Source organism: Lytechinus pictus, chromosome 7, assembly GCF_037042905.1.
Source record: "Lytechinus pictus isolate F3 Inbred chromosome 7, Lp3.0, whole genome shotgun sequence".
Classification (NCBI taxonomy): domain Eukaryota; kingdom Metazoa; phylum Echinodermata; class Echinoidea; order Temnopleuroida; family Toxopneustidae; genus Lytechinus; species Lytechinus pictus.
In genome coordinates, this window is record NC_087251.1 from 48,778,841 (window position 1) to 48,801,211 (window position 22,371).

At 36.7% G+C, this 22,371-nt stretch overlaps 2 protein-coding genes across 2 annotated transcripts; both read right to left on the bottom strand.

Moving 5' to 3' along the window:
• Positions 1-442: 442 nt before the first annotated feature.
• LOC129265648 (muscarinic acetylcholine receptor M2-like) lies at positions 443-5,296 on the bottom strand. The gene is made up of 2 exons (XM_054903619.2): positions 4,315-5,296; positions 443-2,802 (listed from the first exon to the last, which is right to left on the bottom strand). The coding sequence occupies exons 1-2, from the start codon at positions 5,215-5,217 to the stop codon at positions 2,527-2,529; spliced, it is 1,179 nt and encodes a 392-aa protein (XP_054759594.2). The 5' UTR covers positions 5,218-5,296; the 3' UTR covers positions 443-2,526.
• Positions 5,297-10,135: 4,839 nt separating this feature from the next.
• Positions 10,136-13,233, bottom strand: LOC129264093 (muscarinic acetylcholine receptor M3-like). Its single transcript, XM_054901959.2, has 2 exons — positions 12,331-13,233; positions 10,136-10,864 (listed from the first exon to the last, which is right to left on the bottom strand). The coding sequence occupies exons 1-2, from the start codon at positions 13,231-13,233 to the stop codon at positions 10,589-10,591; spliced, it is 1,179 nt and encodes a 392-aa protein (XP_054757934.2). The 3' UTR covers positions 10,136-10,588.
• Between the last annotated feature and the right edge of the window lie 9,138 nt (positions 13,234-22,371).

Consider the following 22,371-nt stretch of genomic DNA (forward strand, 5'->3'; position numbering starts at 1 on the left):
GGTAATGTTAACAATGATAATTTTTTAAAGAATATTTTTCAAACTTGTATCCACGTTGGAGTTTTATTATTTTAACTGCAAACATTAAGAACCAGGCACATTACATGCTTGAGTATAACAAGGAAATCCACATTTTTACTATGATGATATGTCTTGTATTTTACCATTATGTAGTGTCTTCTCGTCGTTTTCTTTTTTCTTTCTATTCAGTTCTCTCCCTCCCCCTCCCCCTCTCTCTCTATCTTTCTTTCTCCCTCGCTCTTAGTTCTCCTACTGTATTTTAAATTGATGCTTCCATCATTATTAGCTTTAACCAAGCCATTGTATAATTATGTATTTTGCTCCCTTTTCATATTTGGACATAGTTCTCAAGCTTATGAAGATACTCTCATGCATATGTATACAATACCTTAATGATTATACCAATGACAAATGTTATGTAATGCTGATAACGATGTTTATAGGCTTATATGAATACAAATCAAAACCAAAGCAATTAATGATAATAATGATAATGATAAGGACAACAAAACCGAGAATGACAACAATTACGATAACTATTAGGCTTATTATGATAATAATTATGATAAATTTTGCCTTATATACATGTACACCTCGCAGAAAAATATACAATACACTTGCCAACAGATTTTGACAAAATTATCTGCAGTTTTCAATTAAAGTTAAAGTTTAGGATAAAATGGAGAAAGCTTTATAAACTGCTAATAGACTACACGTATTCAAATCGGAATGTTCAGATTAAGTTAACCATTTAATTACACGGAGCTTGCTTCTGATACATCGTTTTATGGTATTAAATGTATATTGTGTTTTATTCTATATTTCACACAAAAAGCAGTGAATTTATTGCGTAGCACACTGACTAATTTATTGCGTATTCTGCAAACATAATTATGGTAGCCATATGGTTATTTAAGAGCGGATAACCATTATTATGACTAAATCATTAAACTATTAGTATATGCCATGAGATTTATTTTTAAAATGGGAGGTAAATTTATAAATGTCGTCTTCAGCCGTTGCCATGTCAACGGATTAATTTCGAAGAAAATAAGAGACATTCCCCTGTGGATGGTTAAGAATGGTATGAATTACCCGGTAGAAAAATTTCAAGATTCCAATTACATATGAATGAAATTAACAAATGTTTAGGATCATCCAAATAGTTCCAATTTGGCCTGTTGCCATGGTAACGGCTTATTTTCCCCCAGAAAAGTACAATTTTTCAGGAAAATTGCAGAATCTGATTAAAATTTCATTTCATCTAATTTTAGGGTGCTAACAGAGATACGTTGGTTGCTGAATGTATTAATAACATCTTAAGCCATTGTCATGGCAACCAAATAACATGTGATTTGCAAAAAAAAAATGGACAGGTGGAAAATACTTAAAAATTCATAATGAAAAATTAACTTAATGCATAAGGATTGACCCATTCTACTTAATTTTGAAAAAAAAAATACAGTACGTGTTCTGCATGAGATCATTAGAATGATAAAATTTATGTTGCCTTTTGTTTGAATTTAGTGATAAATATCAATGTCACAAATGGCCCATAGCCATGGCAATGGCTAATTTTCCTTTCAGAAAACTACCCAAAAAAATATAATCCTATTTTTCTTTCATTTCTCATAATTATCTAGAGTCTATGCTAAACGTTGATATGCTGTTGGTTAATGTGTAAATAACATCGTTTGCCATCGCCAAGGCAATCGAATAACATATAATATATCAGTTCCTAATCATCGTGCATTGCCCTTAAAGGTCAAGTTCACCCCCAAAAAAAATAATGGTGATTTGAATCTATTGAGAAAAATTCAAAGCATAACTCCGAAAATTTCATCAAAATCGAATGTAAAATAAGAAATTTATGACATGTCAAAATTTCGCTCATTTTTCACAAAGCTATGCACAAGCTTTGTCCCTCACTTACTATTCTTATTTTTCATCTTTTGAATTATACAATATTTCATTTTTCACAGATTTGACAATAAGAAACAACTAGACTGAACCATATTAAGACAATGGTAATCCCACACGTTAAGGGAAGAATAAAACTTTTGTTTCACAAGACAATGAAAAGAAAATTAGAATATTTCATATTTAAACAAAATGCTAAAGAAATAGTGAGCGGGTGACATCACCAGTTCCCTCATTTGCATACCGATCAGAGTCCCGTAGCATTAACGTTAGCGATTAAACACACGCTTGACTTTTACGATTAATTGTACATTGTAGTCAATGCAATCAATGATTTGCTGAGCTTTGTGTTACGGGCCCCAGGATGTGCATATAATTGCTTTGTGAAATAAAGCGAAACTAAAAAAAATGCCATAGCTTTCTTATTATACATTAATTTTTTGATGAAATTTTCAGTGTTATGCTTGTTGGATTTTCCTCTTTTTATTCGAATCAACTTTTTGCTGCGGTGGACTTGCCCAATAAGGATCTTTTGATTGAAATAGTACGCCCAATGGTAAACTTGCGTGACGTTGGTCCAAATGATCAGTTACGTCTGCATAACAGAATGTTCAATATGGTTGATCTGAACAACGGCTGCGACACGGCATACGATACTGGATTGAGTAGGCTGTTAAGATACGTCATCCACCCGAAGAATAGTCGACCGGGTCGTGGTAGTCCTGGCACGACGAGCACGGGTTCGATGGAGTAGATGAGCATGATGATGCTCTGGGGAAGCCACGATACGACGAAAGCAACGACGATGAAGAGGAGCGTCCTTGTGGCCTTGTGCATTTCGTTTGCGGATTCACGCTTAATCTGTTTCAGAGACATAATGTGTTATTATACAGTGCGTCCCACAAAAAACAAAACCGAGATTTATCGATGATTTATCATAACTTAATCACAAATACAATAGATACATGACATACCATTGTAAAGCTTAGAATCTCGTCTTTCTTCTGAAATTACTTAGATTATTCCTCATTCACGCATGAGTGAGCAAAAACAATTTGAAGAAAGGATACCAAAAAAATCATTTGGCGGGGGGTATCTGAATTTCAAAAAGAAAATCACATGCCTAAAAAGTTCAATATCTGCTCTTTTATTTTATACTTTAATCACAGAAAATGGTCAAGAAGTAAAAAAGTTCGGTTCCCTCGAAACAATGCTTGTATTTCCATAATTTCATTAAATGAATGTGTTTTCGCCGGTTTCCCACAGAAGCTATCGCACGGTTAACAAAAGATTTAATGCATGGCTGGTCGTCAACAAAACGGAGTGTCGAGTGACTCGGAACGCTAGCCTATAAAACCTCTTCATTTTATGAAATTATTGAAATTCAAGCTTTATTTCAAATAACCAGAACTTCGTTATTTCTTGGCCATTTTCTGTAATTTAGGTATCAAATTAAAGAGCAGATATTGAACTTTATAAAAATGTGGTTTTCGATTTGAAACCCAGATACAGGCCGCCAAGTGACTTTTTGGTATCCCCTCTTCTAATTGTTTTTGCTCACTCATGCGTGAATGAAAAATAATTTTAGTAATTTCAGATGAAAGAGGGGATTCTATAAGCTTTAAAATGGTAGGTCACTTGTTTATTGTATTTGTGATTAAGTTATGAAAAATCATCGATAAATCTCGGTTTCGTTTTTTTCTGGGACGCACTGTATTTAGTCCGAGGGGTTAAAATAAATAAATTATTCAATGCAATTAAAGTAATTGTGATATACCTACGATATAGTTATTAATCATTTCATATGCACAAAAAACTTATCCAGGGGTTACTAAATGGAATGACCGGTGGAGTGGATAATGCCTTCATTCTCATCCAAAGGCCAAAGAGAATAAAAATACTATAGAATGGAGGAAAATATACAAATCCGTAAAATGAAAAAAATATATACTCCAAAAAGTCGAGTGAATAATTCACTCATCGGAGGGAGTGAACTAAAGTTCACTGATTAGAATTAGAGTGACTTCCACTTGTTGTTGAGTGAATTTCATTCTTTTAAAAGTAAAATTTGTATTAAATATTAGTTCGTTCACTCTAAATTCACTACAAATTGAGTGACTGCTGACGTCACTACCAAGGGGGGAGGAACAGCGAGTGAAAATTTCACTATTTTTACTATAAATGTGACAGATTACACTTTAAATGCTACATTAAGTCTTCCTAAAAAGTTTTTTTACTATTCTGTCGAAGAGTTTTTAATGAATATAACTTAGGCCTTTTCTAGTTCGTGGGACTTTCCGAGAAGAATAAAATGGTTTCATAGATTTCCAAAGTAAATGTTGGAAGCATTGAAAACAGTGGGACTATACTTACTGTCGCTTTCTTTGGTTTGTTGACAGCATTTCCGTTGTCCATCTTTGGTTCCTGACCAAGATTATCGGACGAGAGGTCTACATTTATGGTGACAGTACTGACTGCGGACGTCATGTCATCGTGGGGTAAGTCCACCTTGATCTTTTCCTTGCTTACATCCTTCATGGCAAACTTTCTTTGGACATTCTTTGATCCAAGAGTGGTTTGAATTTTGGCGACGATTCTGAAATAGAGTACAGCGATGATGGTGAATGGTAGGTAAAAGAGCGTGATGGACGGGATGATGGCAAGGAGGGGTGTTAAGGTGTACCAGCGAAGGCAGTGGCGACCGTTATCGAACCCGAGGATGTACTCCGGGGTGGTGATGTAGAGGAACCAAAATATGAATGACACAATCCAAGGGATGGTGTTTTTGATCACGGCCGTTTGTTTACTTCTCGACATGAAATGGTTGATGGGGTCGTAGGTGGCCCGATGTCGATCAGCGCAGATCACGACCACGGCGAGGTTCGAGGCGTTGAGAATGCCCGACCGGATAGCCGAAGTCACCTTGCAGATATCATGAGAGAACGGGTAGTAACCGATGTGTGTGTGGACAACAGTTGGGATGAGAAACACACCGGTTATAAGGTCGAGGATGGTTAAGTTAATGATGAAGTAGTTGTTGTATGTTCGGAGTCGTTTCTCGAGGCAGAAGGCTAAGAAACTTAAAGAGTTTGCGAAGATGATGAGAACTGTAAAGAGGATAGGCCATAGGATCCCGTGGATGTTCACTGAGCGAGATCTAAGCTCAGGAATTGTGGCCTCAAATGTCATCTCTGTTGAGTTTTCGTAATAATCTTGAATTTGCATTGTCGAATAAATTGTCGGTTCTGAAGCATTTCGGGTATTAAGACCCTCCATATCAATTTTGGGCAATCGACACTGAAATATAACATGAATCGAACAAATCCTTACGTCTTTGAGATGACGTGATTGAGAATAATCCCAGATGCTGACTATCCAAGTGATTATATAGATGCAAATCTCTCTCACACACACATACAGGCACACCCCACATACTCACACACACAGCTTTTCGCACAAGCACACTTTATTTTCTCCGATCAACTTAGAAGAACACTGGGAAAGAAAATATACTAGATCTGTTGAGACAATGTGATGAAGCAAATTGCGTAACCGATATCTGGGGCACTAGATCTATAAAATATCTTTTAAAAAAAATTATTGTGATTTTCTAGTCTCTTAGCAATCAAAATTTCACGAGACAGTCTACATGACGTCGCTATAGATTTCATAAAAGTACTTCCAAGGTTCTAGTTGTAAGCTAGGTAAAAAGGCTCCAATGTTATGTGGGTATATATCGTTTAAGTGCCTCACATGAAAAGCATGGGCACGAACAATAGCTAAATGAAACGAAGTGCTCTACATGCACGCATTATGGAGAAAAGTTTGAAAGCCTTCAAGATAATGTGTTTTGAACTGCATTCTATCAAATTATGTCATTGTTTCGAGCAATGCGCGTTCTACCGTCTTTTCTAGGGGTCCTTACTATTCAACATGTTGGGTATACTTAATGAAAAAAATCTGTATTTGATACTGACTTTATACACCCACACTCTAAATTCCAAGGATTTAAGATCGGCTGTGAATAGTGACCAGCCGAACATAAGGTTTAGTTTTAAACCTTATAGATTTAAATATAATTTAAAAGATTTGAATTTAAATCTTTTGAGATTTGAAAGATAATTTAAAACATATCCAACATTCGGATGGTCAGTATCCACAGCCGATTTGGATTTATTTTAATTCCTTTGAATTAAGAGTGTAATATACTTGTAATCCATTGTGTCATTGCGTCGGCCGTCGGGTCGGTAACACAACGTAACCCGATTTTTCGTAAAAAGAGCACCCTAAATTCTGAATAGAAGGGTTTGACATTTGGAAAATATACCCTCTTGATAATTAAATATAAGAATGGTCGGGTCGGCTTCGGCCAATGTTGCTGGAAAATTCGTCATATTGATTTTTTTTTTCTCACAAAACATAAACACAAAGCATAAAATCGTAAGTCTTAGGACAAGTACCACCGTCTGATTTACCTGATAATTCTGAAACTTGAGCCCGGAGCACACTTAACGATCCGAATTCGACGCGATTTTCAAACAAATCGCACTTTGTATCAAATTTGAAAGATTCAAGAAGTAAAACCATTTTATTTGAAGTTCGACATAATGCCAGGAATGCTAAAATCATAAATTTGCTTTGCTGCAATGCTACGGCCATGTGGTCAGAGTTAAGTCCAAGCCTCAGCCAATGATGACGCAATTACGATTTGTAGTTGAATTTGCTTAGAACTATTCATACAGGGTTGCTCGAAATAGACTGGAATTTCGATTTTGATATTCATCCCATCGTCCGGAACTTTGTAGTTCAGGTTTTATAGGATGAAATTTTTATTGCAAAATTAAAATTTCTTTAAAAAGCAGTTAAGTCGGGTGACGCAATTCCCCGATCTGACGCTCTACTCGATGATCCGAAGTAGGCCAACTCCCTATCTAACTTGAATGCATCACATTATTCAATAGATATCCAATCGTTAATGTCAAAAAATTAAAAAATTAAATAAAATTTTATGTTGCATAACAGTTATAATTAAATTATAATACAGTTCTACGTCAAAAATTCTAGTACTATAAAGGCATAAATCATTTATTCAGACCCAAATTCTACTTTACTATCACGGTTTGCTCAAGTAATTACTGATCATTAGTCAACTTAGGGTATAGATATTAAGATGATAAAAACGAACATACACACCCACAAAAACAAGTAATTACATTCACGTGAATTCGAATATTAATATATGCATATTTATTGATAAATTTATTCAAATCATGAACCAACTTTTCAGATTATAAGAAATAGACAATACATATTTGAGTAAATGAATAAAAATATCGAATATAGAATACATTCATAAGACAGGACAAAACAGGATTTCACAAAATGGTTTATGAAGACGAAGTCGTTATTCACACAATTCATCATATTTGGATCGTCTCGAGAGTTTATCATTTGGTCGTGGACAACTCTGATTATTCATGTTATCATAAGGTATTTTAGAGTCAAGGGTCAATAATTATAACATTGACTAGCATTGAGGGAGATACCCCATTGCCCCGAGTAGAGACGAGGGCAAGATGAATCAACTTGTGGAAAAATACGGAAACGTCTGCGCTGTTTATTATATCATTTATCAGTTGTATGATATTGTGTTATGAATTATTTAATTCTACTTAGCTGTCTGAAATTGTCAACCGTCAAGCAATAATATCGACATTGGAATGATTAACATACTTCGAATGTATCGTCTTTACTGGAGTAAAATAGCTACAAATATAAACTACTAAGCAGTCTTCACAACGTTTAGAGGAAAATTAGAGATATATACACTAAGAATCATGATGCTTATGAATAGTCAAACTATATTTTGTTTATGTATTTACATTGATCTTTTCCACACAAAATAAAAAATCATTAATCAGCTTTGATTCATACAAATATATATATATATAAAATATTCATGTACATTAATTATTTAATTGTCTACTCTCGATTTTTATCCATTTCAATTTCATTGCCTCTTCACACAAGCTACCATACTATTCAAGATCAATAATAATTTTGTGGGTATTCTACCACTGCGCGATATCACAATCAAATGGATGCTCCAGGCTGAAACTATTTATTTCAGTAGTAAAATTCACAGAGTAAAATGCTTAAAATCAAAATATGATAAAAAATAGCGAAAATTTTTAATTGTGAAAACAGTTATTATGCACGTCGCATGAATATTCATTACATGGACTGATGATGTCACATCCCCTCTTTCCTTTTTTATTTTTAAAAATTGTTTCATTTTTTCATACATGTGTGAATGATATTTATTTATTTATTAAAACATCTTTCAACAGGATAAAACATTAATCAGCTCGCAGGCTGTTTCACATAATGGTCCTGCATAAAGAGAAAAGTACACATATTAAAAGGAAAGATTACAAATAATTAGGAATACATGACAACTAAAATGCAAATAATGCTAAAAGTGAAACATCAGAAAGAAAAAGACCAAATAGCCAGATTTATCTCATAGGAAGATAAAGAAAGGAAGGAAAAAGAAAGATATGTCTCCCTTGTAATGAAATAAGTTGCAGCAATGAATATGTAATGCACTTAACCAGTTTTTATTCCAATATTTTTGGTTCTTGAAGGAAAAAAAATGAATAAACCTAATTTGATATAATATTTTTGGTTCTTGAAGGGAAAAAAAATGAATAAACCTAATTTGATATAATATTTTTGGTTCTTGAAGGAAAAAAAATGAATAAACCTAATTTGATATATTATTTTTGGTTATTGAAGGAAAAAAAATGAATAAACCTAATTTGATATAATAAAATACAAAAAAAACAAGTGGGGATATGGCATTAGCAGTTTGCTCATTGAATATTTATTGAAGACATGCCCCCCCCCCAAAAAAAAAAAAAAAAAAAAAAAAAAAAAAAAAGTTTCACCGGAATAATGCAAATCTTTAAAATGCCATAACTTTGTTATTCCTCGTCCGATTTTAATCAAATTTTTAGTGTTGTTTTTTCTGAGTTTTCTTAATCTGTTCATATCATATTATTAGTACCCATTTAACTTCTTAGTCTCCTGTCATTTTGTAGACGGGCTCACCCCCCCCCCCCCCACAAACAGACCCGTGAACCGTTCTGCTTCCATCGACAAAACGAGTCTGTGAGAGATCGTAGCTCGCAACACGCCTTCCTTTACAACTTTCCGGCAGACAGAAGCAGCCATCTGTCATGCGTGTTGTTCTTTGGCTATTATGAATCAAACAGCCATGATCTAACTTGCGCATTTTCACGCCGGAAATCTAGAATCTTCTACGAAAATTGGCTGAAAATGAAACAAAAACTACTTCATGACTTGTATATAATGCGAATTTCCACAATAATTCAAGATATTTCACGGTGTCTTTCGAAATGATGCCAAAGTGGCCAAAACTATGTACAGTATAAACAGAATGAGCGCGGTAGCAACTCCATTGATCTGTCAAAGAACTCTAGCGCGAGCTTGCCAATTTAACAAACAGTAAAGGTATTCTAGAATGTTTTTGCGAATTCAAAGTTGACCCGTCCAAAATAATCAGATAGACAATTAAGTGGAGGCCGTTGAGTAATTTCTGTCGTCTATAAGGTTAGCCACTATGAACTAAAATTGCACAAAAATGTCTCCTTGGTTATCGGTTATACCATCTTCGCGTTATGTGACAGAAGGCTGCGGTGCAACGAAGACAGAAGTGACATTATTTTTACCAGGGTCTTGCTCGGATAGCTTTGTTCGAATAGCAAATCAACGGATCTAACCGTGATATGAACCGACTGTGGAATTGTGGACAGGTGAGCCTTCTCATCATATCTTAAGAGATAAATGGATTTAGAATCATATTTGAAGTAACTAGGATTAAGAGTCCGCCCCAAAAAAATCACATTCTACACAGATTCCCGAATCAGTTTTCATTTTGGTAAAGAAATGAATGAATTTAACATTATTTATGAACTAACTAGGATTGAGAGCCATCCGCTCTCATTTTGGTTCTATAAGAACAGCAAAGAATATGCACAATCATAAAGAAAACTACGAAAAATTAACAAAATGTACATTATGACCTCCTAAATTGCTGTCTAGAATAGCCTTGAGTACTTAAGAAGTATTATTATTATTATTTCGGTCATACTATAACGTTGTGTACCAAGAATGAAGGGGGTGACTGAATTATTTTAATATTGTTTGAGTCATTCATCCATTAAAAGTCAAAGGAACGGCATTGAATTTTGCCTAACTCGTAGGTTTCAAAACCATATTACTACTACTACTACTACTACTACTACTACTAATAATAATAATAATACAACGGCATATTTACCCAGGGTAGCCACTTCAGTTCCGAAAACTGTTCTCCCAGCGGGCCCGGCTCTTATTATTACCCCGGCTTTATCACGGCTACCTAGATCGGGCGCTCGAGCATTCGAGGAATTTCTTCCTAACGGGTACCCATTCACCTCACCTGGGTCGAGTGCGGCACAATGTGGATAAATTTCTTGCCGAAGGAAATTACGCCATGGCTGGGATTCGAACCCACGACCCTCTGTTTCAAAGTCCGAAGACTAATCCACTGGGCCACAACGCTCCATTACTTTCGCCTCCGTTACTTTCGCCTCAACAAGAACATCTTCATTATGGTCGATTTGAACAGCGGCTGCGACACGGCATACGATATAGGGTTGAGAAGGCTGTTGAGATACGTCATCCATCCGAAGAACAGCCGGACTGATCTTGGTAGGCCGTGAATCACAAGCACGGGTTCGACAGAGTAAATGAGGATCATGATACTCTGTGGCAGCCATGACACCACAAATGCGATCACAATCAATAGAAGTGTTTTGGTTGCCTTGCTCGTCTCGGTGGCCGCCTCACGCTGATTCTGAAATCGGGTTTAAAAAGGGAAATGCAAAGATCAGTACCAAATATGACTCTATATGTATATATATATATATATCTCCGAAGAGTGCTTTAGAGAAGTAATTGGTTGCTGGCAGGCCAAGTACAGAAACCTAGTGTTGTGCTACTGTAGATAGAGGTTAGAAAGGAGATCGAAATTTGTGCCCTCGGCATCGTCCTTGGGTTTGGTTCTAGACAAGGCCAGGAAATACTTCAGAAAATTGAAAGTAAGGCCTATTGGCTTTGGCCTCGTCGTAGTACCCGGCCTTGAGCATAACAATGGAGTGACATACACATGGAACTGACAGTAAAGAGTGAGGGGGCTCAATAAGGTTGAAGGCACGTTCCTCCAAACTCTCTTCTGCCTTCTAATATTTCACTACGGTGAAGGTCCTTGCGCTTCTGGTATGAAGTGGAATGGCCAATCGATGGAATATTTCTTTACACTACCGTCAAGCAAATGACAAGAAGATTCACCAGACCAGAGAGGTTGGTGAAGGAAAAGATTGAGAAAACCATATATACTGGTGAAGTTGAAGATATTAAGAGATAAGAGTTCAATAAGCTGCTGGATAGACCAGTCTCACAGGATTTACCTGATATTTGATCACTTGAAAACGACCTGTCGATCTGGGCCAACCAATTATCTACAAACGAAGAGGATCGTAATACCATCATTCAAAAAAGGAATAGACATGTCAGCAGATGCCGACGACAACCCAGCATATATACAATACGTCTACTGACATCGATCGCGACTCTAGAGATACAGACGGATGACACTGTTGTCCATTAGAGGGAAAAGGTTTCTAACACAACAACAGACGGATGACACTGTTGTCCACAAGAGGGAAAATGTTTCTGCGAGTTCTGCTCAACAAAGGGACAACGAGAAACTGCTAACATCGTTGACTTACAACCCCGAGGCCAGCAGGCTGACTTTAAAAAAAACAAGTCCTCCACTTACCAGACCGAAACTATATACAATCTTACTTGATGCTTGAACAATGAAATAATCTCGCAAATATGTTCAATTTTGTCAACTATGAAAACAGGAAATTCAACAACAGATTCTGTTGCGATTGATGAGAAACTATTTCAGAATTCAATCAAGGACGTGTTACAATATTGGTGTGAACAAAGGACTTCCATTATGACCACGCGTCAATTTTAAGAACCAATTTTTTTACATGTCATAGTCTCAAACGGACAATCTTGTCGAGGTTGGATGGTTATATCAGAGTAATTAAAAAATATTTATATAATGCTTTATTTCACGAATTCAATAGACACGACATAGAATGTTAGATTATAAAATTATGGTGCTATACGGAAGGATAAGAACTGTTTTCTGTAAGTTATAGTTTTAAAGATTTAGACTTTAGAAGGTTGAACCGTTATCATTTTACTACAAACAAGTGTGGATTCATTAAAAGAAGAGATTCTCACATTTTTTGAATTCACTGGGATGTCATTGATATCCTTCCTCTTCAACTCATTACCAGGGCTCTCCGATGATGACGAGTTTGTGTTGGTGGTGAATGTGCTGCATGATGATGATGCCATCTCATTTCGAGGTGATGGGGTGCTTCCTTCCTTCCGTCTTGTCATCGCAAACTGTTTCGAAATCTCCTTGCCCGCGAACGAAGACCGGATCTTCAAGACGATTCTGATGTAGAGCACGACGATCAAACAGAATGGTAGATAGAAGTAAACGATGAACGTCACTGTGGTGGCGAACGGCCTGGCACGAAACCAGTGGGTGCAATGGCGGTCATTGTCAAAGTTGATGATGAATTCAGGTGTGGTGATGTAGAGGAGCCAGAACCCTAGGGACACCACCCACGGGATAAGATTCTTCATGACAGCCATTCGCTTGCTTCGTGATATGAAATGGTTGATGGGATCGTAGGTAGCACGATGTCGGTCGGCGCAGATCACGACCACGGCGAGGTTCGAAGCGGTCAGAAACCCAGCCTGCACTGCTGACATCACCCTGCACACCTTATGTGAGAAAGGGTAGTATCCGACGTGGGTATGAACTACCTGTGGAATCAGAAACAACCCGTCGAAGAAGTCCAGAATGGCCAGGTTTATGATAAAGTAGTTGTTGTAGGTGCGAAGTCTTTTCTCAATGCTGAATGCTATAAGACTAAGAGAGTTCGCCACAATGATCATAGCGGTGAACAGGATTGGCCACAGTATTCCGTTGATATTCTTCACCGTCGAAGAACTATCTACAACATCAGTAGGATTAATAGAAATGTTTGTGAAGGAGGCTGGATAATCTGTGAAGAAAACGGTTGAAAAGAGTGGTGATTCGGAAACATTCTGCACATCGAAATTTGCCATTCTCAGTATGACACGACTGAATAATTACCGAATAACTATTTTCTTTATTCAGACTTATGGTTTGGAAGCATTTGTTACGTTTTGTGGCTGTCTTGGTCGACTCGACAGCACAACAAAAATCGGGTAGACTAATTTCCGCGAGGTTTATGCGAAGGATTTTTATACATTATCCCCCAATCATATTGTGCTTCTGTAAACATTGATTGTATTATGCGGCGTAATCAAATCCATCGCAAAGAAGACATTATTTGAATAATGCGTAAGGATTTGCTTGGGCCGTTGGGTCTTTTGAATATTTAATACAATAGTAAAAAGGAAATGAAAATTGATGTTGAACGTACATGTATTCTATATGACGATAATCTGAAGTAGTGTAATACAGACAAGATTTTTCCACTTCCTAATTATGCATGCGGGGATGCATGTTTTCTTTATTCTTAAACAAACATCCCCTAATTCTGAAGATGGTTTCAAATATCTTGGGAAGTTGTATTTCTGCAAAAGAAGAAAAGGGGAGTTGAACTTTTGAAAGTGAAAAATAATAATTTTTTCTAACATGGGCGTCACTTAGGGCCTGGGGGCACGATAAATAGTCGCCTATCCAGCTACTTTATACCACACTCTTTTGCTATACCCCTCCCGTGTCCCTCTTTATACCTCGGTCACATTTGCTCTACGGAGCCGTACGGCGAGTCGAAAACAGCCGTTTTGTTCATTTTTATTCAAACCACCTAAATGTAGCTGGTACAGAAAAATGTTAAAACGGCTGTTTTCGACTCGCCGTACGGCCGCCGTCGAGTAAATGTGACCAAGGTATTAGTTATGCTCTTTTTGCATTGTTTAGTGGCATTCACTGGCGTAAATCCTTGCGTCACACCTGTTGTTCAGGGGGGATGGAACAATAGGTCATCCCCCCTGAACAACAGGTGTGACGCAAGGATTTACGCCAGTGGTGTCATTGGTGGCATGGCAGTTTCATAGGTAAATTGCCAATTCGTCCACTGCCAACTCGTCCACTCACCACATGGTCTACCTTCATTTAGTCTAATGCCCTTCCATCCATCAACATTTCGTCTAACAACCATCTGGTCCAATCATCAATTCGTCTAATCCCCATTTCGTCTATTACTATTTCGCCTAATAACCAGTTGGTATAATACCCATTTTCTTTTCATTCATTATGTGGTGAGTGGACGAACTGATGGTAGACCAAATGATAGCAGATGACAGTGGCGAATCCAGGGGGTGGCGCAGGGGGCGCGCCCCCCCCCCCCTAATATTTGAGCGGCGCCGAAGGCGCCGCTCAATAAAAAATAAAAGAAAAGTAAAAGAAAGAAAAGGCGCTGCTTTAAAAAATTAAAATAAAGGAAAGAAAAGAAAGGCGCCGCTTAAAAAAATTATACACTGATATAATATTAGCAACAGTAAAGGAAAGACTATCCCCCAGCAAAGCACACTCATATCATCTTCCTTATCTTTTCTTTTAACTACCCTTTTCCCAACAACTTCGCCTGTTAAAAATAATCAGCAGTGCGCTGCCTGCATATAACTGGCGCCAATCAAGAATATCTTTGGTTATAAATCGGCGCCAGTCAAGAAAAATCGACGCTGCCTGAGTTCTTAAAGGACAAGTCCACCCCAACAAAAACTCGATTTGAATAAAAAGATAAAAATCAACAAGCATAACACTGAAAATTTAATCAAAATCGGATGTAAAATAAGAAAGTTATGACATCTTAAAGTTTCGCTTAATTTCACAAAACAGCTTTATATGCACATCCTGGTTGGTATGCAAAGGAGGAGACTGATGACGTCATCCACTCACTATTTCTTTTATATTTTATTATATGAAATATTAAATATTCTAATTTTCTCCTCATTGTCAAGTGAAACAGTGATTAATTCCTCCCTGAACATGTGGAATTAGCATTTTTTAATACTATATGATTCAGTCAAGTCGGTCCCTATTGTCAAATCTGTAAAAAATGAAATATCGTATAATTCAAACAATAAAAAACAAAAGAAATAGTGAGTGATGGACATCATCGACTGACTCATTTGCATGTCACTGAGTTGTGCATATCACTGTTTTGTGAAAAATAAGTGAAACTTTAAAATGCCATAACTTTCTTATTTTACATCCGATTTTGATGAAATTTTCAGTGTTATGCTAGTTTGATTTTTCTCTATTTATTCAAATCAACATTTTGCTGGGGTGGACTTGACCTTTAACCTAAATCTAAATCGGGGCCGGACAAGAATAATCAGCTCCACCTAAATCTAAATAGGCGCCGGGCAACAATAATCGGCGCCATTTGGTCAAATCGGCGCCGGTAAAGAAAAATCGGCGCTGCCTGAGTTCGTAACCGGCGCCGATCAAGGATAATCAGCGCCACCTATATCTAAATCGGGGCTGGTCAAGAATAATCAGCGCCATGTGGTTATAAATTGGCGCTGCCTGAGTCTAAACCGGCGCCGATCAAGAATAATCAGCTCCACCTAAATCTAAATCGGCGCCGGACAAGAATAATCCAGCGCCATTTGGTTATAAATCGGCGCCAGTCAAGAAAAATCGACGCTGCCTGAGTTCTTAACCTAAATCTAAATCGGGGCCGGACAAGAATAATCAGCGCCATCTGGTTATAAATCGGCGCTGTCAGAGTCTTAACCGGCGCCGATCAAGAATAATCAGCTCCACCTAAATCTAAATCGGCGCCGGACAAGAATAATCCAGCGCCATTTGGTTATAAATCGGCGCCAGCCAAGAAAAATCGACGCTGCCTGAGATCTTAACCTAAATCTAAATCGGGGCCGGACAAGAATAATCAGCGCCATCTGGTTATAAATCGGCGTTGCCAGAGTCTTAACCGGCGCCGATCAAGAATAATCAGCTCCACCTTAATCTAAATAGGCGCCGGGCAAGAATAATCGGCGCCATCTGGTCAAATCGGCGCCGGTAAAGAAAAATCGGCGCTGCCTGAGTTCGTAACCGGCGCCGATCAAGGATAATCAGCGCCACCTATATCTAAATCGGGGCTGGTCAAGAATAATCAGCGCCATGTGGTTATAAATCGGTGCTGCCTTAGTCTAAACCGGCGCCGATCAAGAATAATCAGCTCCACCTAAATCTAAATCGGCGTCGGACAAGAATAATCAGCACCACCTGGTTAAAAATCGGCGCCAGTCAAGAATAATCGGCGCCTCCTGGTTCTAAATCGGCGCCAGTCGATTGTGAATTGCCGCTGCCGGAATCTTACGTGACGTCGGTAAAAATAATCAGCACTACTTATTCTAAATCGGCGCCGGTCAAGAATAATCAGCGTCCCCTGGTTCCAATAAATAGGCGCCGGTAGAATAATGAAGAAGGGCCTATTGCCAACCAAATCTAGATCGGCGCCGGTCAAGAATGATCAGCGGCACCTGGTTATACATGTTATTGTTGAATGGTCATAACAAAGCTCATCGCATGCCCTTACAGAGTGGACTGGGGCGGGGCAGTTGCCCACAGATGTCATGCAATCTTTAACGTATTAAAAAAATCCCAGAATCATACAAAAGCGTAGAGCAAATCCTTTAATTTTGATCTTATTTTCCAATGCTTTAATAAAAAAAAGATCAGTCACTTTTCTTCTTTACACATTCCACATTGTGCCACCTCTATGGCCTTTAGTGTAAGACAGCTACTATATTGTTTTATGAAGATGATTCGATATTTTAGTCAAAAACTTTGCTAAAACCCGTTGCTAGTACCGGGAGTGTATAATTACGCAACCAGACGTATATTCGTTAGACCTTAAACCACTAAATATCATTTTCAATGTATAAATACAGTTTGTCAGTAACTTTGTTTTAACGTTTAAATGTTTACGCCACAAAATTTGATTTATTTTCATCTTCCATTAAGTTAAATATTATTCATCTGATCACTCAGGAAGAAGTTAAAAACAAAGCTAACGATACCTGTAAAACTGGAGAACTATTTCCAAAGCTCTTTCTGAATTCAGGTCATAAGCATCATATTCAGTTTCATCAAAGTAGTTAGATAAAAATTACTCATCATTACAAATTGCATCACAATATATACCAAATTCTGTATAGGCCTATACATCATGTACATGAAAATTGAATGATAATTATATAAACCTGGATTGGTGATGTATTCCGAATGATTCATGATGGAGTATCATTGTATATACAGAGGCGTCGATCCTGGGGGGGGGGGCGATCGCCCCACCAATGAAAATATTTTGGGGGCAAACATATCGTTTTGCCCCCCCCCCCAATAATTCCGCATGTGCAAAAATAAAATAAGATGGTAATTATACACATAAATCAGCAAGCGAGATTGAGCTACACCACTCGTTCTTCATTTAAAATCGTGCTCAAATTGTCCGCTTCTCAGATTGGAATATAAAGATTTTCAGCTAGCGCTTCGCGCTCGCATCATTTCTGTAGCAAAACCCCATACTTTTCATGATTAAATAGGTGAATAGAATGTCCCGTTTTCAGTTCTAAACGTCAAAAGAACTCCCGCTTCGATTTGCAATAATCTTTTGTTGGATATAATCTTGTTCTTTATTACAAACGTCCATTAAACTGTCATTTTATTTCAGATCGAAATATCAAAATTTTAAGCTCGCGCTTCGCGCTCGCATCTATTGGTTTTTTTAGATACCCATCTTAATCATTGGTACCAAAAATGCATAGAATATCAAGCTTTCTGGTCAAAATATAAAGAAATTTCAGCTCGCCCTCGGCACTCGCATTATCTGTGTAGTGAGATATGTATCCTCTTAATGAGTTACTACAAATAGTCCTAAACAGGCACCTTTTTCCTGTTTTCAGGTCAGTATACTTAAAAATTTCAGCTCGCGCTTCGCGCTCGCATTAATTTGTTGGTGAGATATGTGTCTCTATCTCATGAGTCATATGAATATATATATATATATATATATGCATATGTGTGTTTGTGTGTGTGAGTTTGTTTGTTTTGTGTGATATCGAGCGCCTTTGGAAAGTTGATTCATGATTTTGCCCCCCAAATCTGAAAAAAAGGATCGACGCCCCTGTGTATATATATATATACATATAGTAAAAAAAAACTTGTATCTCTATTGGCTTCATCGCAATAAAAGGGTTGATACACGAGATTTTGAAATCGCACATAACATGCATAATTTGTGTTACTTTTTGCTTGTTTCTTTCTTTAATAAGTTTTTCAATCTCTCTCTATTTATGTTTTAGAAAGATTATATGTTTAAATTGATATATATTTTCTGTTATAATGAGATATGTTTAAGTGGACTTCAGGGAATGGTCGTACGCAGCAAGGGGGAAGGGGGGCAAATTCGCGATCAGCTGTTGTGAAAAAAAAATTCCTTAACATTTCATGAAAACTATGAAAAATGTGCAAATGTGAGATGTGCACCAAATAATTTTATTACACTTGTAAAAAAAAAATAATCGCCCCATTGAGCAGCTCGGTCTGTTTACTCTATCGTTTTTATTTTTTTTCCAAAAATTTGTTCGAGTCTTGCCCCCCCCCCCGGAAATATTATCTGCGTGTGGTCATGCAAAATGGCATGACTGGAAATCCTACATTTTGAAAAGAGCATTTGACAGGGTCAGACTTTACCCCTATTTCAACGTTTTCTTTTATGGCGCCGGTGAAGTGCAAAAATATGTGCGCCGCTCGGCAGTGCGCCCCCCCCCCTTTCGCCAAAAGCTGGATCCGCCTATGGATGAGTTGACAATTGGACGAATTGGCATTAGACGAATTATAAATAAACCGTTTCATATAACAGGCGCGTGATCAACCCTAAAAATGGAAGGGGCCGACATGGTGCATAGGCCAGAATATGAAAAAAGGTGTGAGGGGGCGAAGGGGGGGAGCAAATATTCTGACATTTTTTATTCGAAAAATTAATTTTGTGATTGCTTTTGACAATATAAATTTAGAATTTTGGGGCCATAGTTCGAAGCCCACACCTCATATTTACGCCAGTAATCAATACGTTTGATTAAGTCTGAGTAACACGCTACCATATGATTTTTCCCTTCAAGTACCTTTTTTATTGAGAAAGTGTGATAATAATATAAAGTACAAACAATTACAGTTTTACTGTAGTCTTTTTTCCTCACCCCATTTAAAGATAGCGCTATTTTGTAGTTTGTTCAATAACGATGCGAATATGCAGTGTAGATGAATTTTTTTAATAAATAGAAGTATATATAAACAGAAAAATAAATCATAAGGCCTAAGTGAAAAATGCGAGCGCGCAGCGCGAGCTGAAATTTTTACTTCACTTACAGAAAAAGGGAACATTTTAACAGCTGTTGGTATGAATTCATTAAGAGTATACATGTCTCACCAATCAAATGAAGCGTGGAATAGTCTTCTTTTTCTTCTTGTTATTGTGTGAGTAGATGTGGGGTATTCATCATTTATAAAGTACTGAGTATTATCTATTGTTAACAAATCAGATTATAAATTTAATCCTGTTATTTTAAAAAAAAGCAGAGTCATTTCGATATTCATTCAGTTCCTTCATTCCAGTTCCTGCTGCCTCAGCCACACTAGCTTAACCGACTCCAGACCGATCAAAGCTATTACATCATGTCCAAGGACATTTCCATCGATTGTTATTGAGTGGGTTCCGTTGGTGGGACTGTGGCACCAATGTATGCCACTGTAACTTTCTGCTTACACAACACTTTTCGCAAACTTTCAAATGTCAGCCTTTTTTCAACTAAAAGCATCCATACTTCATGTGGAATATTGATTTCTAAGACAGCAATCGGTCTTTTGACATTCACGCTCTATAACATAATGCAAAATTCTGCCAATTCATATTGTAAATTATCGAAATGAACAGCAGGCCTGCCATTTCTATGGCTTCCATGCCATCAAAGTTCGCCTCTGATAAAAATTTTGTTGAATGTAGCCTCCTTTATTTGTTCGATCTCAACCTTTTTCTCGTCATTTTGAGTTGCTACATAACATCTTTGTACTCTTTTGCACGTCTATATTCCGATGATTGCCTTCCCCGGACTGTAAAACATTCGCCTGGTCGAATGAAGAAATGGGTTTGATTGGCCTTTGGTTGGGGTCCATGGTTGTAAAGATTATATTTTCTATCAAACTACCTGGAAGTAGGGCGGCTGATCTTTATTCATATGATTTGATTAGGGCAATCGATTGAAAGAAATCCCACTCTCTCATTCAGCGACTTTGATTTGATTGTATTATTGTATTATACATTTTCCTTATCAGTACGACTTGTATGGGTATTTTTGCCTCGATTCCACAAAAAGGTTTAGTAATTCCACCCTGAAAATCTCAAAGTCAGAGAAAATGTAATATATATAAAATTAGAACTGATTTAAACTTAAGACTTTGAAAACACAGGATGCAGTAAAGCAATACGACAAGACTTTCCCCTATTTTCTGTTTATCTATCACACTTTAATAATGTTATATCATATTGATCATTGTCGAAAATGCTACTTATGCAACCAAATTTCAACCTCGTGTCGATGCTTTCATAACAAATCTGGTTGAAAAAATAAAAAGTATTGGTTATACAACATGGAGAGTTATAAAAATACTCTAAAAAATACATAACACTTGAAAAAAACACACACAATCTACTTAAGCATGCAACAGAAACATAACCAAAAGAACACAGTTCTGTAATCACAAACATAAATAAAAAATCAAAGGAAACGGTAATTTCAGCTAAAAAAAAAAAAAAAACATGTATAACGGAAAGTGAAAAGTTACCAGTGCCGTAACTACGGGAGGGGGCAAAAAACAAAAAACAAAAAACGTAAGGAAAAAGAGAAAAGGAAACGAAGTGGGGGAGAATAAATTATTTTTTATTATATTATGCTATATATGTTATATTACATGAGAAATATTTCGTCATAACTTTATGAAACATTATTTGCTAAGGGCATATGTGTTCATCATCCCTGGTGCTCGCATTGTCTGTTTAATGATAACATTCCGTTTTCAAGTCAATATACACCAAATATATTTCTTCGCACTTCGAGCTATCATTGTTTTATGGAGTGACATATGCTTCTTTTCCATGGTTATTTAAAGTGATTGCCCCCTTTTAATGTCTGAATATAAAATATTTCCAGTCCGTGCTTACGTTCGCATTAGTGGATTGGTGAGATGACAATGGTGAGATATGCATGCTCTTCATGAATTAAAAAAAAATACTATTATTATTGTTGTTGTTATTATTATTTTTATAATTGGTATCATTATTATTGTCATTATCATTATTATTATTGTTATTATTATTATTTTTATTATTATTATGGCTTTAGGGAGACTAGTCTTCTCATTCATAACGCGTATTTTTCTCATTTGAGAAAGGTGATGTTTTAAGGCATGTGCGGATGTGACATTCAGTTCATCCTGCGTCGCCCATCATTTCACAACCGTTCTCGGATAATTTTTACGTTTTGTTCAAGTTTGCGACGCAGCAAGATTGATTGCGCTATTTTGCTTTTAGTGCTTTGCAGCCTCCGTCGCGTCGCAACGTCAGCTTTTTAAAGTAGTATGTGTTGGACTTCTTCAGAATGGTTTTTTTATTTTTCTGTAGTTTTTCAAATCAACTTGTTTTCGGGGTTAGATTATATCAGTGGAGTTGTTCGAAATAAATTTACTAGAAGGGAGTGGAAATTGTTTGATGCATCGAGAACAACATATTTTGATGCATTTTTCTCAGACTATACCTTACAAAACATTACAAAATATGATGTATTCCTACGGAAAAGTTGGTTTGGTGTGGTTTACTTTTATTCACGATTAACAAAACATGAATTATAAACAAAATATACATTACATGATCAAATATTTAACAATATATAAACGTAACAATATATATAAATCTTATCGTAGGGAAATTAAAAATTACATGAGGTTAAAAAATCTTTTAATACTTGCTTGAAACAACAACCGCTTGATTAAAAAGGACGTTTATTATTTGGCAGAACAAATAAATTGAAAATATGAAAAACTATAAGAGTTCTTTCTCAGCCTTAAGATATCAATTTTCATAGGATTTTTATTCCCCCATAAATGTATTCGTATCCTGTCAATTTTGTCTATTTTAACTGAGA